This window comes from Dermochelys coriacea, chromosome 3 (genome assembly GCF_009764565.3).
Source record: "Dermochelys coriacea isolate rDerCor1 chromosome 3, rDerCor1.pri.v4, whole genome shotgun sequence".
Taxonomy (NCBI): Eukaryota; Metazoa; Chordata; order Testudines; family Dermochelyidae; genus Dermochelys; species Dermochelys coriacea.
Genome location: NC_050070.1, coordinates 169,295,544 through 169,318,337, shown reverse-complemented (window position 1 = coordinate 169,318,337; position 22,794 = coordinate 169,295,544). Strand labels below are relative to the sequence as shown.

The 22,794-nt window shown below is 38.3% G+C and overlaps 1 protein-coding gene across 6 annotated transcripts in view; it reads right to left on the bottom strand.

Moving 5' to 3' along the window:
* The window catches only part of LPGAT1 (lysophosphatidylglycerol acyltransferase 1), a 135,275-nt gene that overhangs the window by 46,729 nt on the left and 65,752 nt on the right, over positions 1-22,794 (bottom strand). For all 6 annotated transcript variants that reach the window (XM_038397149.2, XM_038397152.2, XM_043511783.1 and 3 more), the window contains one exon: positions 17,275-17,548. In XM_038397149.2, the coding sequence (XP_038253077.1) occupies positions 17,275-17,548 (274 nt within the window). The remainder of the gene's footprint in view (positions 1-17,274; positions 17,549-22,794) is intronic.

Below are 22,794 nucleotides of genomic sequence, written 5' to 3'. Positions count from 1 at the left end.
ATTGCTTCTTCATGAAATGTTTATTGGCATATCTAAAATTATGTAAGAATTTTTTTAAAAAAATGCCTTAGTAAACAAAAAAAATCACAAGTACAATGTTAATAATTGTGATTAACTAAAACTACCTACTATCCTAAAAGGCCAGAAATGTAAGGAGAATAGCAAGGGCAGTAGACACTTTGTACGGTTGCTGGCAAAGTCAAATACTTGACGCAATATTCTGGTCATTAAAATTTATTGTCGCATAAGACAGGAGTTCACACAAATGTAAACCAACACAAATGTCAGCATTTTCAGCAAGTAATCATATTTCCGTCTGAACATTTTATTCCTACTAATGTTTACAATGTTACAATTAACCCCTACAATTGCTAGAATGGAAAAAAGATTTATTTTTTGGTACATTTCTGGATTTATAGTCAGTTTCACTGGTTTTGTTGAATTGCATTATTTATGTTCTCCCTGAGAAAGTGTTTCCAATAACAGCAAAGCTCAAGCTGATACTGAAACTCAAGAGGAAGCAGGCTGTTGCACAAAGACAGAGCAGGCTATGCCCGCCTGAGCATGTTTGATGGTGTTGCTCTCAGGTCTATCCAAACAGACTTCTGAACCCAAGAAGATATAAAAAAAAAATCAGGGCATGCTATTTGAAACATCAGCAAACTGATCTTTTTGAAATTAAAAATAAATTAAAAATTCAAGCTTACTATATCCCTTTTGGTTTTGTTATGAATTTGAATTGAAAAATCATTCTTAGATGGCACTGAATGCTCATCATACATAAGGGAGAATATGGTTCTGCTTTGCTTAAAAAGGTCTTGGCAATTTTCACTACAATTCTAGTCCACCCCGCATCAGAATTTAAAATCCTGATGGTTGAAGGACAATTGGACTTCCTAACACATAGATAAGGCACATCTACACAATAAATGCACAGCCGCATTTTTATGATGGACAGAACCAGGCTATAATTTTGATTCCGTTTTAACTTTGTTCAAAGTTACACACCCATTTAGATGTAAAAGACATGGGGCAGTGTTGTAATTGGAGTCCTGACAATTTGTAGTGTAAACATGTTTACATGCGTCTGTTCAAGAAGCCCTCCCTCCAGCTCTGGTGTGACCAGGGCAACCACAACCATCCCTGGCAGCCAAGCTAGTTTGAACTTTCAATTTCTATCAAAAGACTTTCTCAATCTGCCTTCTGGTAGAAGTGGAAATATCAAATAGCCTGACTACCAGAGAGTTCTGAAGCAGCAGCTAGCTACAACAACTTTGAAACTGACCTTTCTGGGGGCTTGTGTTTTCTCCTTATGAGGTTTCACCTGGACTGCTACTTTCCAAACACTTTACTGTGAGCCATATTATTTTAATCTTTTAGTTTCTCTTTGAATAATTCAGAAACGTTCACCCCCCTGATCCTTCTCTTTTAATACAGGATGAATGTTCAAAATAGCCTGCAGGGATCCCATTCATATACAATTCTACACAAACCATGTAGAAGTAAGCTACCTTGTGAGAGGTACATACCATGCACTATTGTTTTTTCCTAGTATTTGGACACACACAAAAATAAGAATAATCAACAATCAAGGGAATATTTGTTTGGCCAGGAAAGCAAATCAAAGGAGAAACTAAGTAGTCTCTTAGTGTGCTTTTTCTTCTGAAATAATGGTGGTGGTGAATTTTCATAACTATTTCTTCCCTGTTCTCATTCTATCAGGGTGGGCGGGTCCTTTGATCTTCACATCAGTGCTGAGTAGTGCCCAAAACTTGGCCTGAGGCAGTGGCTCCCCTTAAGATCCTCCTTTATTGCTCTACCTTCCTCCCATAGAGGACACTGACTGGCTACTACGAGACAGATTCAGTGGGGTTCAAAATTCTCCCTGCTGGCCAAGTCCAAATGCTTATTTGTTGAGTTTTAAAGCTTGTTAGACTCAGGCTGACCATCTGGATCCACCGAATTTTGGGCCCCTCTTTTTCCTTTGAGTCATTTGGCCTTAACCAGGAATGGGAATTTTGAACCCCGTGGAATGCGTGTGTCCCAGTAGATGATCTGCATCATGGGACTAGGGTAAAGCAACAAAAGAGAATGTGAAGGGGAGGGACTGCCTCCGACAGAGTTCGGTGACATACCACCACTGGGCTCTGATCTGTAAAGCAGAGTCCACCACCCATGTACAGAGTCAAGTTTCAGTGTGTTGTTGATGGTTAATTGTACTTCCCGTCTTATGCACTAGCATGTTGACATGTGCAGTTCTGAGGGAGCTAATATGCAAACTCATCCCCAGGCCTGATAAGAGGTTGTTTACCAGCAATTGTGGTTGTGACAGCAGCACAAATAAAACAAACAGATGTGTGAACATAGAGGAAGGTAGTGGGATAGACCCAAGGTTTGGTGTTTTTGCTCTCTGGCTTGCTGAAAAGATCCCCTTCTAATCATCAAGGAAGAGAAAAGCCCATAAAAATGCTTTTCTTTCCAATGATTTTTTTAAAAAATAGATCATACTATTTAAAAGATATGCATCAGAAAATTATATTTTAAAAAATTAGTGAATTAAAAAACAGTGCAACAGTGTCTATCTCCTCGAAAGAGAAAAGTGAATTTATGTAGTTCTCTAATAAAGCTATTTCTGAAAGTTAAGTAATCAAGATTTCAGAGTAGCAGCCATGTTAGTCTGTATTCGCAAAAAGAAAAGGAGTACTTGTGGCACCTTAGAGACTAACATTTATTTGAGCATAAGCGTTCATTAGCTACAGCTCACTTCATCGCATTCCCTAAGTAATAAAGATGAACTGGACTACATTTGAAGGCCCTAAGATCTGACTTCAACAAAGATATAATCAAATGCATAAAAGAAGCCTGTTATCAGAGTCTGCTATACAGTGGATTCTTACATGCTCTTATCTTACCAAAACAAAGTTGGTTGAATTAAACTCTGCAATGTATATCTTCAGTGACCAATGGGATCCAAGTAGCCGTGACTTGCTAGCTTTTGCTTAGTAATATTCAAATGCAGAGTCTTCTAAACCAAACAAAGTAACTTAAACATGAATTCTACCAGAACATTTTTCTGTTTTTAAAACCCGTCAGAGAATCAAGTCCAGTTACTTGGAGAAATATAGCTTTGCAAACAGTTCAGAGAGACAATCTGAAAGGGACTTTTATAGGCCCCTTGAGCTTACACTTAAGCACTTGCTTCCTCTGAAAGAAAATCAGTCCATGGAGAATTAGATTACTGATGTATGTGCAGCATCTATTTTACCTATTACTTTCTACAGATTCCTCTCTCTGGGCAGAGAGCTCCAAATACAGCATCCTGATGTGGGACACTCTGGATTCCTCAGCAGGGTTGCTTTTATCAGGTGCCAAAATGAACATTTAAATCTTTCTGTATGCAGACAGACAGACGGCACTTCCTTTCTGGCATCAAGGGCTCTCACTCTTAAGGACAACAAGCCATCAAGCCTTGGCAGCAATTTCACTAGATATTTTTCCTTTTCACTCCTGGGAGAGAAGTCCTTTACTTTCAATGTGGTTCATTAAAAAAAAGGTTCTCCAAAGAGTGCAGTACAGGTACAAGAGGAACAACTCACTTGTACTTACATAATTTAGTACCTAAAGAAACTAAGATACATTTCTACATAGATGTCAGCTATAGGATTAAGGTTCTTGGATCAGGCTGAAGAAATAGTATGATCAGAGACCTAGAAAAATTCTGTTCACGTGAAGAGACATTGAAAATAAAAAAGTGAGATTCCTTACCTTAGCAAGAAGATAAATAAAAGGGGATATGATAAAAGTATATAAAATAATGAATGGTGGAGAGAGGCTAGATCAGGAACTTCCCTGTCTCATAACACAACAAAACGAGGGAACTCAAATTAAAAAAGTAGGAAATTCAAACCTTACAAAAAGGAAATATAAAGTATACCACCACCACTGTGGAACTCATTGCCATAGGATGTCATTGAAGCCAAGAACTTAACAAGACTCAAAAAGGGATTGGATATTTACACAGATACTAAGAATATTCAGAATTGTTATAATTAATGACAATAAAAAATTTGGAAGGAGTATTGAAACCTTGAGTTTCAGGGTTTAAGCCAATCTCGAACTATTAGAGGCCAGATGAGACCTACGTGTGGGGCAGATTATCCCACATCTGCCCACTGTGGGTTCTTATACCTTTCTCTGAAGCATCTGGTTCCAACGGCTGTCATAGACAGGATACTTGACTACAAGCAAAATAATGGAGTTTTAAAGAAGAGCAATATCATTAATGCCAATCAACATGGGCTTATGGAAAAACAGATGGCAAACTAACTTGATAACTTATGATATTACAAGTTTGGTTGATAAAGATAATAGCGTTGATGTAAACGGACGTCTGACACATCTGACTTAGTACCACAAAACATCTGGATTGAAAAATTAGAATGATGCAATCAACACTGCCCACAATGAATTGATTAAAACTGGCTGATTATTAGATCTTAAAATGTAATTGTGAACAGGGAATCATCATCAGATAGGATGTTTCTCTACTGGGGTCCTGCAGGGATAGGTTCTTAACCCTACACTATTTATCATTTTTATAAGTGACCTGAAATGAAACAAAATCATTAGTAATCAAGTTTGCAGATGACAAACATTGAGGGTGTGGTAACTGATACTGATAAAGAGCAATCTGGATTGCTTAGTAAACTGAGCACAAGCAAACAACATGCATTTTAATATGCCGAAATATAAAGTCATACATCTAGGAACAAAGAATGTAGCCCATACTTACAGAATGGGAGGGGGTCTATCCTGGGAAGCAGAGTCTCTGACAAGGACTTGGAAGGTCATAGTGGATAATCAGCCGAACATGTGTTCCCAGTGCTACTTCTAGTGTGGCCAGAAGGGCTAACTGATCCCCTTGGATGAACAAACAGGGGAATATCAAATAAGAGTAGAGAGGTTATATTACCTCTGCATTTGCGACTGGTGTGGCCACTACTGAAATATCATGTCCAGTTCTGGTGTCCACAATTCAAGAAGGATGTTGATTAATTGGAGAGAGTTCAGAGGAGAGCCTTGAGGATGATTAAAGGATTAGAAAAGACATGCCTTATATTGAAAGGCACAAGGAGTTCAATCTACTCATCTTAAAGAGAAAACTAAAGGCATGTCTTCACTAGCACTGTTAAACAGCTGGCCGCGGCAGTGCTTTAACGTGGTTGTGTAGTCGCAGCACAGTGCTGGGAGAGAGCTCTCCCAGCACTATAAAGAAAAACAAAAAACCCCACACCTCCACTAGGGGAATAGCTATCAGTGCTACACTGGCACTTTACAGCGCTGAAACTTGCAGTGCTCAGGGGTGTGTTTTTTCATACCCCTGAGCGAGAAAGCTGCAGCGCTGTAAGTGCCAGTGTACACAATCCCTAAGGGTTGACCTGATCACAGTCTATAAGTAGAAGAAAAATTTGATAAGGGCTTTCAATCTAGCAGACAAAGATATAACAAGATCCAACAAAATCCTCGAGAAGATCAGACTTGATCACAATCATTCCTTCTGAATGTATAATCTATGACTAGACAGACTGCTGGTCTGATCCTGTATAGCAATTCCTATACTCGTAAATAAGCGGGTGACCTAAAGTTATTGAAGACAGATAACTAACTTATCAAAATTTTGACACACTACATAAACATCCAAAGTTTTCAGGGTAATTAATGCTTCATTTTCCCTAATAAATCCATTAATTCCTTAACAAATGGAGACTATCCTGTGGATTCAGTATCTGAATTACTATAATATTGTGCCCTATTTCATCACAAAAAAAAAAAATCTCAACACAAAATTATAACGAAATCTAGAGACTTCTAGCAAGCATATCTGATTCAATGTATAATTCACACAATTATTTACATCTATCATTAGTCCATTTAATGTTAATTGAGATATAATTTTACTGAATATGAACATACTCGGTGTTTGCCATTGTTTTTTCCATTATGAAAATTGCTGTCCTGTAGTTCTTTTTCCCCGATATATATTTCATCAGATTAACTCTCTTGGATCCATGCTGCTAGACCAAGACTAGCCAGGGACTTCAATAGCTCTAAGGTTTTTGAGCATGTCAAGTAATTGGGGTGTACCTCACCAGATACCAGTACCTATACTGTCCTCAGGCTCCACAGGGGTTATTTTTCAAATGGGAGGCAAACTCCCAACAACAACCACTTGAACTACAAAAATCAAGAAAAATCCTCCCAAAATCTGAGAGATCAGTGAGTGAGTGGTAATCTTGGTTTGTTTTCTGGTAAGATGCACAAGTTATTTTCTTTTCTCAAAGATACAAATCCTGCTAGGGCTCCCATGATGTTCTCAAGAGTGGAAATCCATGTCTCAATCTCTACCCACCCTCGAGTCAGGAAGGATTCCAGATGTACAGATGTAGAGTGGTACCTGATTTGGAATGATCATTTCATGGTCAAAAAAAGCAAAACATACCTGTCTCGGCCAATACAGGGCTTTTAGGTATCACTGACATTTGCCTGTCCAAGACTGGTAGAAAGATTTCTGACCAGAGATACTGGTGGGAAGGCATATGGAGCTTCCTCTTACTGACAGGGTCAAGTCTTTTATATTAAAGCAACATGAATAAAAAAAAAGACTTTTCAAAAGGCTGTTGTACTACATTAAAAATTCTTGTAAGGTTTTGTTTCATTTAGGTGACCTTTATCGTTTAACATGGGAAGGCCAACAAGGGGGCAGGTTGCAAGACAGGAAATCATCAGGTGTGGACTAGAGTATGAGCAATAAAGATTAAAAGGAAGGGACAGATTTCAAAGATGCTGTAGACAAAGCAGTGAAGGCTTCGGTAACTGCTTGGGTGTAAGGATAAAAAAGGAGGTAGGGGCAAAAAGGAGTCAGGTTTATTTACGTAATCTAAGTATTTCTACAGTGCCTATCATTAAAGTGCAAGATGAAATTATAATTGTGACCTTGAATGATGGGAAAGACAGTGACAGAGCAGGAGACTGAGGAAAGATCAACTCTGTTTTAGCCATATTGAGTCTGAAATGAAATGAAGACATTCAAGAAAGAGAGGGAAGCTATACTTGTTAATGATGATCGTCTCTCCTATGTTAACAAAGCCACTTCTGTCTTACAGCCTCATCCAAAATTAATTGCAGTCAGTGTAATGGCTCCTATTCACTTCAGTGGGTTTAGGATCAGACCCTCAGTGAATCTTGAGTCAGACAAACCTGAGCAATATTACTGTCAGGTGGGTACGCTTCCTTTATTTCTCTTAATGGGGTCCTTTCAAGTCTAGCTGTGATTGTCAAATGCCTACACAGCAGTAAGTAATGTTTTCTTTGATGTAGGTAGGTACATTTATCCAATTAATGTACAGGCTTAGCAGTCTGTGAAATGTTACTGCAAAACTTGGGTAGAGCTAGCTACCTTTATTCCAGATCTGGACTACATTTACTAGGCCACATCTATTTGAGAGATTGTTAATTACAAAATATGACAAGCTATGACAAATTCAGGAGACAGCATGTAGATACCAATTAGAAAGAATTTCCTGGACTCTTCCTTTTACATGATCTTTGCCAAATCAGTGACCTCTCTAACTTCATTTAATACTGTAACGATGGAAAGAACACCTACTTCCCTTTACTTTAGGCTGATACCTGTGGATGATGACATAGCAACATTTGAAAAGTCACATGCAGTTCAAAACAACAAATCTGACAATTGGATTACTGCCCAGGTAATTAAGCATGTCTTCCTTGAAAATAAAGAAAGTATGTTGCCCTAAGGCAGCCCTTTGGATTTGGCAAAGCCAGGTCAAGCTTTAATTTTAATGAAAAACCAAGTGTTACTTCAGTGTTGGTTGTTAAAATATTATACTGAATGTTGTGCATATTTTCTTTGTTAACCAAGGCCAGCTTGTCTGAGCTACCAAATAATTGCAAAGGGAAAAATTTAAAAACTAGGTAACTATGGCCTGTTAGTAGCAACTTGTTGCCTGCACATGATCAGACAATGCAAGAGGCACAGGGAACACCTGTTGTCCGGGTAGAAACCAGGATTCTGATGCAGTTTTGAAGTTTCTGGCTTGTTTCCATTTAAAATTCATCTCTTAATAGCATTTTAACATATTTGGGTGTACTAGTCTCCCCCATCCTTGTTAGTTTATAAAAAAAAAAATACATTCACTATAGAAAGCTTATGAGTGTTCTGATCTTGAGCCTAAAACTTATCAGGTCACATTTCATCCCAAAGAAATATTTCCAGAAAGAACGAACAGCTGTGTTCTTTAAATATAAGTATGCCAGTACAAAAGACTTCCTTAAAAAGTATTTTGTTTCTCACCTGATTAACTGTATAAAAGGGAACTCAACAGGCAGACTTATTAGACAGTGCATAATATTTCCTAACAAGTGTCTATAATACTAATGTGACTACAAAGTCCAGAGTCTTCATAGAAAGAAAGGAATAAAGATATAATAGGAAGAAAACGCTGCAAGAAATAACTACTTTCATTGTAAGTAATGTGTATATTTTAGAGCTAGTCTACACTGGCAATGTTAAAGTGCTGCCGCATGGATTATGTGGTCACAGCGCAGCACTAGGAGAGAGCTCTCCCAGGGCTCTAAAAAAAAAAAAAAACCACCTCCATGAGGGGCGTAGCTCCCAGCACCGGTGAACTGTCGACACTGGCGCTTTACAGTGCTGAAAGTTTGCTGCGCTCAGGAGGGTGTAAAGTACTGCCAGTGTAGACAAATTGCTGTAAAGTGCTGCCAGTGTAGACAAGCCCTTAGTAGTTTCCACACTCACTCCCTCAAATTCCAAAAGATGATAGATGTCCACAATAGCTGAAGATGTGCAGGACATTAGCCTACCAATATATGCCTGTGCTGAATTTGACACAAAGTCCACCATATGGTTGTGGCAGATCTGGTTCTCTAATGTTAGAAACATGTTTAGATTGTCCCATAGAATCCATTGTCTTCAATCTGAATCTGGGCCATAAAAAAAAAAAAGAGAGAGAGAGAGAGAGAGAGAGAGAGAGGTTGCATTTTCTGAGTAGAAACAACCCCCCTTTTTGATGGACCAGGGCCAGGTTCAACTGCCCAAGTTTGTGGCCATACCTGAACTAAAATCATCCTATAATTCACCAGCTGGTGCTTTTTGTCCATCTTTCTTTCAGCCTAGTGTTTCTGTAGCCAGTCTGCCTGTCCCAAAGCATCACAAAAATCCTATTTGTTTTTCTCACCAGACAACTGGTAAGGCTCACTGCATACCTCATGCACTGTTAGTTTATAATTTAACATGTATTAGGTTTACAGCATATTCCTGTACACTAACACATGACTAATTACATGATAGTTATTGGCCAGGCATAAAGGGGCAGCTACTCAATAATTCCATAATTAATGAATTTATTGTAAGCTGTGTACAACATACATTAAGGATTGTATAGCTTCCTTGGTGCTCCACTCATTAAAATTTCTGAGAACATTTACTCTGTACACACAAGCAGATTATATCTTTATTTTTTTTATATTTCCTCTAAAATCAACTAAAAAAGCTAGACAGCGTTTAGACCAATTCCTTATTAAACAACTGGATTGTAAATTATTTATATTTTATCTAATTTTGAGTTATGCCATTATTATGTTGTCACATCATCAGGTGACCCTGCATGAATAGCTAGCCCAACATGGGTGAAATTCCATTAGGGTCACTGCAAAGTCAGTTTTCCCTCTAGATTTGATCTGCAACCTCAATATTACACAAGATAATTGATCTCTAGACAAGAAAGCAAAGAAGATTTTTGTTTACTTGTAAGAGTAATATTTATTTACAAGAACACATTAAGAATTTAACGTTAAACATTCACTTTTTAACTAAATATTCTCCATTCTTCAGAAGGATAGCTCTTGCCAGTTAATAGGATAACTCAATGGGCAGATATTTAGACGACATTAATGTTAGACAATAGCCTCTCATACTGGATATAGTTTAGGGGAAATTTCACCCGAACCCACATACTTCTTCCATAAAGATAAAATGAGCCCTTTTCTCTCTTTTTTATTTTTAAACAAATATCTAATGTATAATCTTCTAAAATATGAAATTCAGATATTGCTTCTTTTCTTCCCCCCCCCCTTTTATTTCTGTCTTTTCCTCTCTCCACATATCTTTTTCCTCTGCCACTCATTCTCCTTCACTCTGAAACAAATAGGGAAATCAATGTAAAAAAGATTCACCTCCCACTGCCCTTTACTTAAAAAGTTTCCAGAGGCAGTTGAGGGGGTACAGGGATGTTGTTCAAGGATTCCTCCAACTAGTTTGTCCCTATTACTCTGCTCTTCTCCCCAAAAAGCACACACATGCGCACGCGCACACACACACACACACACCCCTCTTCTGACATTCATCTCTCTGGTGCTCTATTGATGTTGCTCTTAAAAGGGACAGATTTAGTTTTCCAAATTGCAAAACTTTTATTAACATCAAGAGGAGAAAATTTAAGCTCTCAAGTGTCCTGAGTTGGCTACTCAATGTACATCTTCCCCCAGAAAAAAGGAGAACACTAACTATATTATACAGGAAGCCCCTGAAGGCATGAGGGAGAAGTCTGGTTCTGAACTCAGATATGTTGCCACTGGACCAGACCAGACCGTTTGTTCAAGTTTCATCTCATACATCTGTCCAGTTCACATGTAGGAATAAGAGAGACATAGCAGCACACTGTGGCTAGCACACTTGGATAGGGAGGCAAAGTGGGAAGGATGAAGGAAAATCTTAATCTCCACTTCATATCCTAACCTCCACCCAGTTCCCCAGCAGTGGAAAATTATGGCTGTGATTCACTGCACATATCTTTTCACCAGTAGCTCAGGTCAGCAGAAGGGAACCTGGGAATACCTGGATGGCTGATTAACGCCCCCCCCCCCGACCCCCAAGCATCCTACTCCACAAACAGAACATTACATAATTGGCAAGTGGCCTTATTCTCAGATGTGTGAGCAGTAACCACTAGTCAATGGGAGCTGCAGGTGCTCAACCGCTCGGAATATCAGACCCTATATACATTACATTTCAATCTATGTTCCCCTAAACATCTAGTACTGGCTTGTGGTAAGATGTTTACTTGACAGATCAGCAGTTTGAGTAGTTATGTCAAATCGTATGTTCCAAATAAAAAGTAAAGTACAGTTTAGCTGAACTATTAAGAATGTTTGTAGGAATAAAAGAAAGGGTTAAATTTACTAATACAAAAAACTGTTCATTTAATGTTTTCAGAGACCTCCTCTCGGATACAAACAGACCTAAATATTAGCGATCATACTTCAGAGTGACAAGTAAATCAGTGTTCTTGTTTATAGGGTTTTTTATATTCTTTGTTTTATGTTAATTAAAAGTAGAATACAAACATATAAGCTTACATAAGTACTCTGTTGTAGAACTAGAAAAGACGTTTGAGAACAAAAAAAGTCTTCCTCCTTCCTTAACAACAACTTATCTGCTTAACAACTACTAGCACTAAGCAGTCTATGGAAATAACCTAAGAACAGAGTAAGCAATGGATAATAGCACTCTTCAAATATAAAGTCAGAAAAGTAAAGACTGAAATAAGTTAGTTGGCAATGTTACACTCAATAAAGTAATCTACAGAATCATAGAAATGTGGGACTGGAAGGGACTCAATAGCTCATTTTGTCCAGTCCTCCGCATTGAGGCAGGACTAAGTATTATCTAGACATGGGTTTCTCAAACTTCATTGCACCACAACCCCTTTCTGACAACAAATTACTACACGACCCCAGGAGCAGGGACTGAAGCCTGAGCCTGCCCAAGCCCCACGAGAGGGGGCCAAAGCCAAAGCCCCACCACCTGGGGTGGAGGGGGGGCAAAGCCGAAGCTCAAGGGCTTCTGCCCCAGGCAGAGGGCCTGTAACCTGAGCCCCGCCGCCCAGGGCTGAAGTCCTTAGGCTTCAGTCCCAGGCGGTGGGGTTCCGACTTTGGCCCAGGGCCCCAGCAACTCTAGACCAGCCCTGGCAACCCCACAGTTTGAGAACCTCTAATCTAGACCATCCCTGACAGTTGTTTGTCTAACCTGTTCTTAACTTCCAATGGTGGAACCCTCCCTAGGTAATTTGTTCCAGTGCTTAGCTACCCTTACAATTAGGAAGTTTTCCCTAAGATCTGACCTAAAATCTCCCTGGCTGCAATTTAAGCCCATTACTTCTTGTCCTGTCCTCAATGGATAAAGAGAACAATTTATCACCCTCCTTTTTTTTTTTACAACCATTTATGTACTTGACGACAGTTATACCCCTGCCTCAGTCTTCTCTAGACTAAACAAACCCAATTTTTTCAGTCTTTTCTTGTAGGTCATGATTTCTAGACCTTTAATCATTTTTACTGCTCTCCACTGAACTTTCCCCAATTTGTTTGGTTCTGGGCACCACAGTTTGGCAAAAATGTGGACACAATACTCTAGCTGATGCCTCATGACTGTGGAATAGAGCCCAAGAATTACTTCTCATGTCTTGCTTAAAACACTCCTACTAATACATCCCAGAATGATGTTTGCCCCGCAACACACTTTTTTTTTTTGAAACAGTATTACATAGTAGACTAATTTAGTTTGTGATCCACTATAACCCCCAGATCCTTTTTATGCAGTACTCCTTCCTAGGAAATAATTTCCAATTTTGTATTTGTGAAATTGATTAGCCCTTCCTAAATACAGTATTTTGCATTTGTCCTTATTGAACCTAGTTCAGCTAGTTATTCAGACCATTTCTCCAATTTATCAAGATCACTTTTACTTCTAATCCTGTCCTCCGAAGTATTTGTGATTCCACCTCAGCCCAGCTTGATAACATCCACAAACTTTATACTTGTACTCTCTATGCTATTTTCTTAATCATTTATTAAGATATCAAATAGAACGGGACCCAGTACAGATTCCTCTGGGACCCCATTCAATATGCCCTTCCAGCTAGACTCTGAACCATTAATAACTACTCTCTGAGTAGTTTTCCAACCAGTTGTGCACCCACCTTATAGTAACAGAGGGAAGAGTGCTAGGTAACTAATGAAGTGAGAATCTGCAAAGCTTCCCCAACAACTGGCAATTTAACCTAAGAACTCACTATTTAAGAAGTAAGCTAATGAATAGATTTACAGCATCGGGGAGCCATCTCCAAGTCTGAAAGGTCATAAAATAAAGACACTTCCAACAGTGAAGCCTCCCAAGACAAAACCCCTGACCAGATCCAAGAAGGAAGCAAGCAGAGACATCATGCCTGGTGAAACAGGAAGACTAACCATCATCACCAAGAACAGAGGTAGAAGATGACCCTCACAGTTCAGCTGGAGTACCTGTCACTATCCCCCAATGAATCCCATTTAGTAACAAAGAGATGCAAAATAAGGCTAGAAATAGGCTTTCACCTGACAAACACAGCCATAAATACATATCTATAAATGTCTTAAAAAACACAAAAAAAACCTCCCAAAACCCTAGATGCATGCCTTGCTGAAGTTTAATTCAGCTGAGACCCATGATATTAACATTGAATCTCCTGTTATGTGATTCTACTAGTAAGAGTAACCTGCCTGCAAATTGATGTATGTATTAAAAGCACTTTATAGAAATTGCAAGTGATGAACTTAAATTAAGGCAAACATTTGCTGATATATATAATTGTTTCCTTTAATAACCGTATTCAAACTTATTAACAGCTGATCATTTTTGTTATGCTCAGAGTTGTCTGAATGTTTTCACTGCTTCTTATGAAATCTATGAAAAGTGATGAGGATGGTTATTTTAGAAAGCAAGGTATTGAGCTGTTTTTTAGCTACTGGATGATGAGTTATGTGTGGTCTTTTTGGGTTTAGCTAGCTGTAATAAAATAGATATGTTTACTTAAAGTCAAAACTTTTAATTTAAAGAGTATGAGTGAAAAGACTGTTTCAATGCAGTGAAACAGCCTTCTGGTTTTTTGGTTGGTTTCCCCCCCCCCACCAAATGCATCCGATGAAGTGAGCTGTAGCTCACGAAAGCTTATGCTCTAATAAATTTGTTAGTCTCTAAGGTGCCACAAGTACTCCTTTTCTTTTTGCGAATACAGACTAACACGGCTGCTACTCTGAAGCTGCTCTGATAAATTCCTCTACTATTTTGTTTAGTCTCAATTTTAGGGATCTTAGCCCCTATATGTTAGTAAGATGGCGACTGAAAGTTTATCCATTTTTGTGGTATTGCCCTTACTGCACAAGTGATTTTCTGGTCCACTGTTAAACATTATTTTAGTTGTAATGTATGTGATTGTAAAGCTGTAAGAAACATGAACGTATTAAAAAATCCTAGTAAGATCTTTAACCTTGTATTACAACTTATAAGAGGCCAGAATGAGCAGTGAATTATCTGCCAAGTCTCTAGGGAGACAAGTGAGTTCAAACGCATAACAGCAGAAGCAAAACTATGAAGTCTTTTCTAAAAAGCTGGGTAGAAAGGACATCAGCACATTGTCCTATTCAAATGGCTCTCAACAAAGGAAATGGATATAAACTCATTTTTCTTAAAGAAAGCTTACATTCTTAAAGACAACATTAGAATGTTTTTCTGCATTCATGATTATTTTTAAGCATCACACAAGGGAGCCTTGAAGGTGTCTTATCTTCTTGTTTATTATGATGCATAGCAGTAGGTGGGGAAATGTACCAATACTAGGATTTTTGCTTTTCATAACTTTGTCTGTGGCCAAGGAGTGAGGGTGAAAACATCAGCCATGGGGGGTTTTTCTTTAGATCGTCTCAGAGGATTGATTCCGTCTCCATTCTGTATGTAGTTGTGTATGTATGTAGTTCTGTATGTAGTTGGAGAGAACACCACCAAGTATTAAGGGATGCAATTCACACAGCTCAACTTGCAATTCATTTTAATCAGAACACTTCTACTATCTCCAAAATAAAAATCAACCCCTATCAGTAGGCCATGTATTCCCATTTCCTAGGTAGGCAAGGTTACTTTCATTAGTAAGGTTTGCTCCCAGTCTTCTCTATCTATTTCAATATATCCTTTTACATATATACTTGAAAACCAACCCCCACACTGTTTTGAAAACAAAACAAAAACAAAAAACAACCGATGTGCCGGGTTTTCATAAAGCAAAGGATGAATCCCTACTCTCAAATTTAGTTATGATGTATAATTCTTTAGGTAGTTACACATAACACTAGTTTCAATATTGAAAAAAACACTGCCTCTACTATAAGTGATGGAAATCGCATAATTATAATCAAGATAGAAGTAAACCCACCGACTGTTTGAAAATGCCAAAAAGCAAAACAACTTAGTGACTAGACAGATTTAAAGCCTCAACTATCAATTCCCACCTCTAGGGCCTTGGGTTACACTGTCACATTATTCCCTCTCCAGTGCAAACACTCCAGGACAAAAAGTAGTATTATTGATTTCTTAGAACAGCTCCATCATAAAACAGATATGAAACAACCCTTCACATCTCAAGACTCAAAATGAAAAGTTTAATCACAAAAGTGTACGGGATACAGTAAAAGCTGCAGAGTAAAGCAGAAAACATTGGACAAAGATCAAAATGAAACCAACATGACATAAGATAATAAAGTTTGTGATAAAAAGTTATAAAAGCCAGGAGAGAAAATTGGAAAGTATAATAATATAAAATTTCCTGGAAATACTTGGAGGAGAAGAAAGCACAGTTTCAGTGGGAAAAGGAAAATTCTGAACTCATGAACACACACTGATGAAGGAAAAATAGACTGCATACATTGCATGTTGCAATAAAATTCCCATAATGCATCTCCCTATTGGAATGGAGGAAATTGCAAGTATTACATCTGTAGTATTATTAGAAATAGGAGGAAAAAAAGCCAGACTCTTAAAAGGCAGCCAGTGGAGGGAAGCAGAAAGGGACTGGGGGAGAGGTGTTTGAAATCTTTTATATAAGAGGGGTGGAGAGAAGAGAGATTACTTTTTTCATTACTCAGTTCCCCGACACAAAGTCGAAGGAAGGAAACTACTCCAATAAATCAGTTATTAATGGAGGGAACCAATGAAGCAGTCTCATTTATAAGGGTCAGATCCATGTATTCTGGAACAAAAGCTCTGCATTCAAGTTTCTGAATACAGCACAGAGAGGAAATAGACAGATGGTATGAAAAAGAATCTTAAGGCAGAAAGATTATTTCAACCTAGAAGGTCTCTTTTATTAGAAGATGGTTGTTAATGGCTATTCAAAACTTAGCCATTCATAGGCATGTCTCTCTTATCTAGTTTTCTTTTTCTAGGGATAAGGAAGATGCCATGTTTTTGATAAATGTTAACAGTAAAAATGTGATGTTTATGGATCCTATATCTCAGTGTTAACAGAGTATAGCCTCCCTCTATAATCACCTCTAGATATGCATGATGTTCGCTATGAAAATTAAAAGCCGCTATGTGATTCTAGAATCATGTGATACTTGGTATGAGAGTTAAACATGCATGATTAATTTGTTCACTATGGAAGGATTTGAAGCAATTTTGCTGCAAAAGTGCTACTATTATCCTACTTAAAGTTATATATGAAGAGAGAACCATGACTATACAGACAAGTCCTGATTCCCAGTCACCTCCTGATAGCTATATTGAACAGGCTTCCATTATGAACACCGAGTGTCAGAGCTGCTGCAACTTGGTTCTTCAATCTGTTAAAGCCCCTTGTAAACTCCCTACTTAACAATATTTTAAATTAGCCACTTGCATACAACATACCAAAGATGTTATGTACTGTTATCTATGACACACATGAACCCACTAGTCTGTGTATTCCAAACCAGACTATATAGTTTCAACACTGAGTAAGGAATTAATGAAGTGAATCTCCATACATCCGGTTGGTCATTCAATACCACTGTAATGGGTGCAGAGTATAAAAATCTAAATAGAACAGAAAGTCAGAGAATACAACCAAAAATATCTTTCAAATTCCAAAAATAAACCAAAGTTTAACCAAAGTGCAAATACTAAGAAATTTTGAAAAATATTATGGTCAGCCCATACTTACGATAATTAGAATTTCAGCATATTCTGAACAAGATTTCACACATTCAGGTAGTGATCTGGCTGGAAAAAGACCTCTAACTCAAAGCATCATGAAGTTTTATTTAATAACTATGTATTCACATTGAACAATAGCTATTTTGAGATTTCATAACAACAATTCCTACCTGCAACCATCGCATCTCCACCTGCTGGGGTTCCATTTTCTTGCTGAGCTACAAGTGATTTCAGAATAACTTGTGTTGCTCCCAGTCTTGGCAGGGTGACATGTGTAAGAAATGGCAAATCGTTTTTCTTGGCAAATGCCTGGCTTGTTTCCCTCCTTTTCCTAAGAAAGCCGCCCTCTGGAAACAGTACAATCCACTTCCGGTCACGGCTCCTGTAATGTTTGTCTAAATGTTCCTTTAGGAGCACAAGCTGCTCGTCACGGTGAGCTTTTCCCTGGGAGGGAGAGGAGAGAAAGGTTAGTGATATTTTAAGTAGTCTTAAAATCTAAGTAGATTTTTAAAAATCCTAAAAACTTATTAAAATAATGTTTAAACTCTGTCTTTTCTCAGAATGCTACATAATAAACCTTCAATGCCAACATAAATACTGTTTTCCCAAAGGCAGCCACGGATGGTCAACTCAATGCCACCCTCATAAGGGTGGAAGAGAGGTTTTCAGAAGTGAGAGTAAAATTGCCATTCTGACCAGTTCTCTTTTTTAAGTGTAATCTTTAAAGTGCAATTATACTGTTAAAAAAGATTCTGTATAACATGATAAATATGGAACCCCAGACCACTATCTGTTAATGGTCGTCTGATCAAATTTGCCCAAGTTTACATGTTAAAAAAAAAAGTTTTTATTGCAACTGCAAACTCAAAGGGAATCCAAGAATCAAGATGGTTTACACAGCACCACTCATAATAAAGTGGTTGCAAAACAAAACTCTGCATTCACCGTTGTGCAATCCCATTATCTTCAATACAAAGGAATTGGACAAGTTCTTCAGTACTGGTCTATTTTCTTCAGTAGGGTTGCAAAGGTTTAACTGAGACTAGAATTTAATTCTGTTGATAGCATACAAGCCAATCACAGAACTCTTCCCATTTTCCCATAGTTGTGCAACCTGAACGTATTGCTTATTTGTTTGCTAAAACTAGCAGTTATGACAATGAATACACCAGAGAAAGATCTTCTCTGAAGAAGATACTATTTTTAAATAGATTAAATTAGAACTGCACTGTAAAATGAGGGCATTTCCCCCTTCGGTCATGGTTTTAAAGAGTAGGTTTGCAATATGTATAAATAATGTACCAGCATTCAGCATTTATAAAGTAGATTTTTGATAACTGAAAGAAGAAATAAGACAAAAACTAGAGGTATTCATTTTAAATAAAAAGAAAAGGAGTACTTGTGGCACCTTAGAGACTAACAAATTTATTAGAGCATAAGCTTTCGTGAGCTAGCTGTAGCTCACAAAAGCTTATGCTCTAATAAATTTGTTAGTCTCTAAGGTGCCACAAGTACTCCTTTTCTTTTTGCGAATACAGACTAACACGGCTGCTACTCTGAAACCTGAAATTTTAAATAAAGTAAAAGTTTGCCAAGAAACAGAGTTCCTTTCTGAAAAAGAATCATCATAAGTAATCTGAAATTAATTTATATAATATAAAATATGGCGATTATATGAGAAATTTCAATTAGGAGGAATTCCCTGAAAACATTCAGGCCAGCAAGCATAACCATTCATATTATTGTTTCTAAACAAAACTGCTGTTAGATGGGAGAGAGGAACAAGCAGCTAAATTCTGGCATTCTATAGAGGTAGGCAACTACTGGCACAGATTCATTTTTTGGTGTGTGATTCTGAAATGATGTTTTGTTATCTCTTCTATTTAGAGGACAAAAGTCTGATTTGTAAACAGCTCTAAATAAATTCCTTGCTAACCTTTGCAGCTATCTAAAACGAGTCATTCCTTTTGTGCCAAAAAAAGACTACACCATTAATACAAAGCATTACTCAGGACAACAAGATATTAAAGAGTAAAAAGTTGGCACTAAGGTATTTAGTCTGGGGACTCTGGTAATTATTAAACCTGAAGTGGTAAGTAAAAAATGCCTTTACTACTACTTTTTGATACATTTATAGTCTCAAAGTGCCCTTTTAAAAAAAATTGTTTTTTTTTTAAAGATATAAAATATCAAGTCCTGACTTCCTCTTCTTGAGTAGAAGAATGGGCAAGTAAAGTTGTGATAGAAATCTGGGGCCAAATCTTACAATCCCTCACTCATTAAGAGGCCCCAGGAATCATATGAAGTTTTGGGCTGTTCAGCTGCAATTCTCTCAATCCTCAACTGATGTAAGAAGTCACAATGAGCAGGCTCTATGGGCCAGATTTGCATCTGATGTAAAATGGCATAGCTTAATTGAAGTCAATGGACCTAATCATTGTACACTGCTGAGAATTTGGCCCTATATCTCAGTTACACCAGAACCCACGGATACAATCATATCCTGGCTTGTACATTGTTGCTTAAATACACTATATACACACACAATACATTTACACAATGTATATTTAAATACGAATGACAGGAATTATGGATTATATGGTCAATATAAAAATTAGTAAGTAATTTTAATTACAGGTGTAACAAATTATGAAGAAAAGCTAGTTTCTGCAAAGTTAATGCTGAAGACTGGTCTTCTGCTGAAAACTCAATTTCCTCCCTGCCCCTCCAAATTCAAAAGCAATCCATCCTCATCTCCATAGGATGCCAAGGTGGCATCATTTTGAGAAGCCTGAGGCAAATCTGGTAAGACATTTGAGAGATATGGAAGTCCAAGAACTGAGCTATTCTCACTAGGGATATTTTCCTAATGCTACTTTGGCTTGTGACAACTCAAAGATGGCTTTACCTAGAAACTCTACCATACTGATGGCTTTCACTAGTTTTTAGGGGATTGCTTTTATTTTGTTATGGGGGGGGGGGAATTCTGTATGATTGAAGTCTGACCACGTATATCAATATTGCCATTGTTAGACAATAGCAACAAATCTTGTACAAATTATATCATGTAAGGTGTCAATGTAAAAGTTGTGATTTGCTAAATAAAATTATCCTGTTTATATGCATATATCACTTTTGTATCTGAAGTTTTGAATATTGGCTATATATAGCCAATATTCAAAACTTCAGATACAAAAAACACACACACACACACACACACACACACACACACTTGAATCCCAAATACATTTGTTCCTAGGATAACACCCACCAGGTACACTGAAGCCAGACAGCTGTGTGTTCATGGCCTATTAAAGGCAATTAACTCTCACAATGAAGCCATAAAAGAAACTCATTCCATCCAGATTTCTCTTCCTGCAGACTTCTTAGCCTTCAAGTGGCCAATGGCTGGGCCCTGTAAGTCAGCAAGCCATGTAAGGACATGTGACATGCTCATGTGAGCCTGGACTTCACCTTGTTGCCTGTACTTCTCCTGTGCTGTGTATTTTGTTTGGGACAGTAAAATTCTATCCACATGGCAGAGGGTATAAAAAAACCCTTGAATCATCTCCATGCTGCCTCTTTCCTGCTTTGATTCTCTGGACAGTGGATTTACAACTGAAAGGAACATATTGACTATGGACTGAGAACCTTTCAATCTTTTGGAAGTTACTAGAGACTTTACAAGCCAGCAGTTTGTTCCATCACTGCTACACACCTAAGATAAGAAATTGGCAATGATTGTATGTACATGATCTATTAACCATTTTAATTGTCTTCCTCTTTTCCCTTATGAATAAACCTTTATGTTTTAGTTCTAAAGGATTGGCAACAGTGTATTTATTGGGTAAGAACTGAGTTATATATTGACCTGGTTATGTGGCTGTTCTCTTGAGATCAGAAGAACCCTTTGTTTGATAAAATTGGTTTTCAATAACAAAGTCTAGTGTTTGGGCGGTGAAATAAGGCATAGGCGCAGACTTCCCCTCTGCCTAGTGGGTGCTCAACTCCCCCCCACACCCCACCCTGGCCACGCCTCTTCCCACCCCTACACTGCCCTCACTCCACCCCCATTCCACCTGTTCCCCAAAGTCCCCACCCCCATTCCACCCCCTACCTCCAAGTCCCAACCCCTGCCCCGCCTCTTCCCCTGAGCGTGCCACATCCCCACTCCTCCCCTTCTCTCCCGGAAAGTCCTAAGTGCCGACAAACAGTTGTTAGGCAGGCAGGGGAGGGGGGGCGCAGGAAGCACTGGGAGGGAGGGGGAGGAGAGTGGACATGATGTGATGGGGGGAAGGAGGCGAGGAGGGGGGAGTTTGGCTGCAGGTGGGTGCAGAGAGCCCGCTAATTTTTCCCATGGGTGCTCCAGCTCCGGAGCACCCACGGAGTCAGCACCTATGAAATAATGGCTGGAATGCCTAAAGCGACGGCATTTTTGACTTGTTGTTAACCAGTGTGGTAAGACAGAAGTTTACTTTTGTTACTGTCTTTGTACATCGTATGATAGAATAACCACACATTTTGGGGTGAATCTGCCCTATTTCTCAGCAGCTTGTCTTGAATCTGGAGTCCTCAGCTGTGACCCGCTGAAGCATGGTGACAGGGCAGGATGGAGAAAGGTGACTTATTATGAAGACATTTCTGCATAGATTTTGAAATCACAAGCTTCCAAACTTGCCTGTATTTTAAAAATACACTCACCAGATTACTTCTTAAATACTGCATTGGTCAGGAAGCATGCAGCAGGTGATTATCTCCTAATTTGCCAAGCCCCTACACATACTCCATAAAGTTTACATAGCCCCAAGTGAGTCTGGTAACAAAAGTGAATTGCATTCAAGGAACTTCATGTTTTAGAGGTCAGATCTTTCCAATCCCTCAAGGATATGGATGAAACAACACCTAGCAAGCACTGGATGCTCTCAGATACCATCATATTAGACAGCCTGAAAAAGTTGTGATTTGGGGAGGACCATTTGAAAGAGTTAAGTAGTGGCTAAGAAGTAGATAAAAGTAAACAGATGGTAGGGCCACAAAAGCAGCAAAAATCCTTGAAAGACACTCTCCTTTTTCTGATAGGCCATTCAAATGACAGCTGAACTAAGATTAGACAAAAAGAACAAGGAGTACTTGTGGCACCTTAAAGACTAACAAATTTATTTGAGCATAAGCTTTCGTGGGCTAAAACCTACTTCATGGGATGCATCCAGTGGAAAATACAGTAGGAAGAGATATATACACACACAAACACACACGGAACATGAAAAAATAGGTGTTGCCATAAATACTATAGTGAGAGTGATCCTTTAAGGTGAGCTATTATCAGCAGGAGAAAAAAAAACCTTTTGTAGTGATAATCAAGATGGCCCATTTCCAACAGTTGACAAGAAGGTGAGAGTAACAGTAAGGGGGAAAATAAGCATTGGGAAATAGTTTTACTTTGTGTAATGACCCATCCACTTCCACTCCTTATTGAAGCCTAATTTAATGGTGTCCAGTTTGCAAATTAATTCCAATTCAGCAGTCTCTCGTTGGAGTCTGGTTTTGACCTTTTTTTGTTGTAATATTGCAACTTTTAGGTCTGAAATTGAGTGACCAGGAAGATTGAAGTGTTCTCCAACTGGTTTTCGAATGTATTAATTCTTGATGTCTGATTACAGTTACTATAATCCATTGGTGATCTTCCAGAA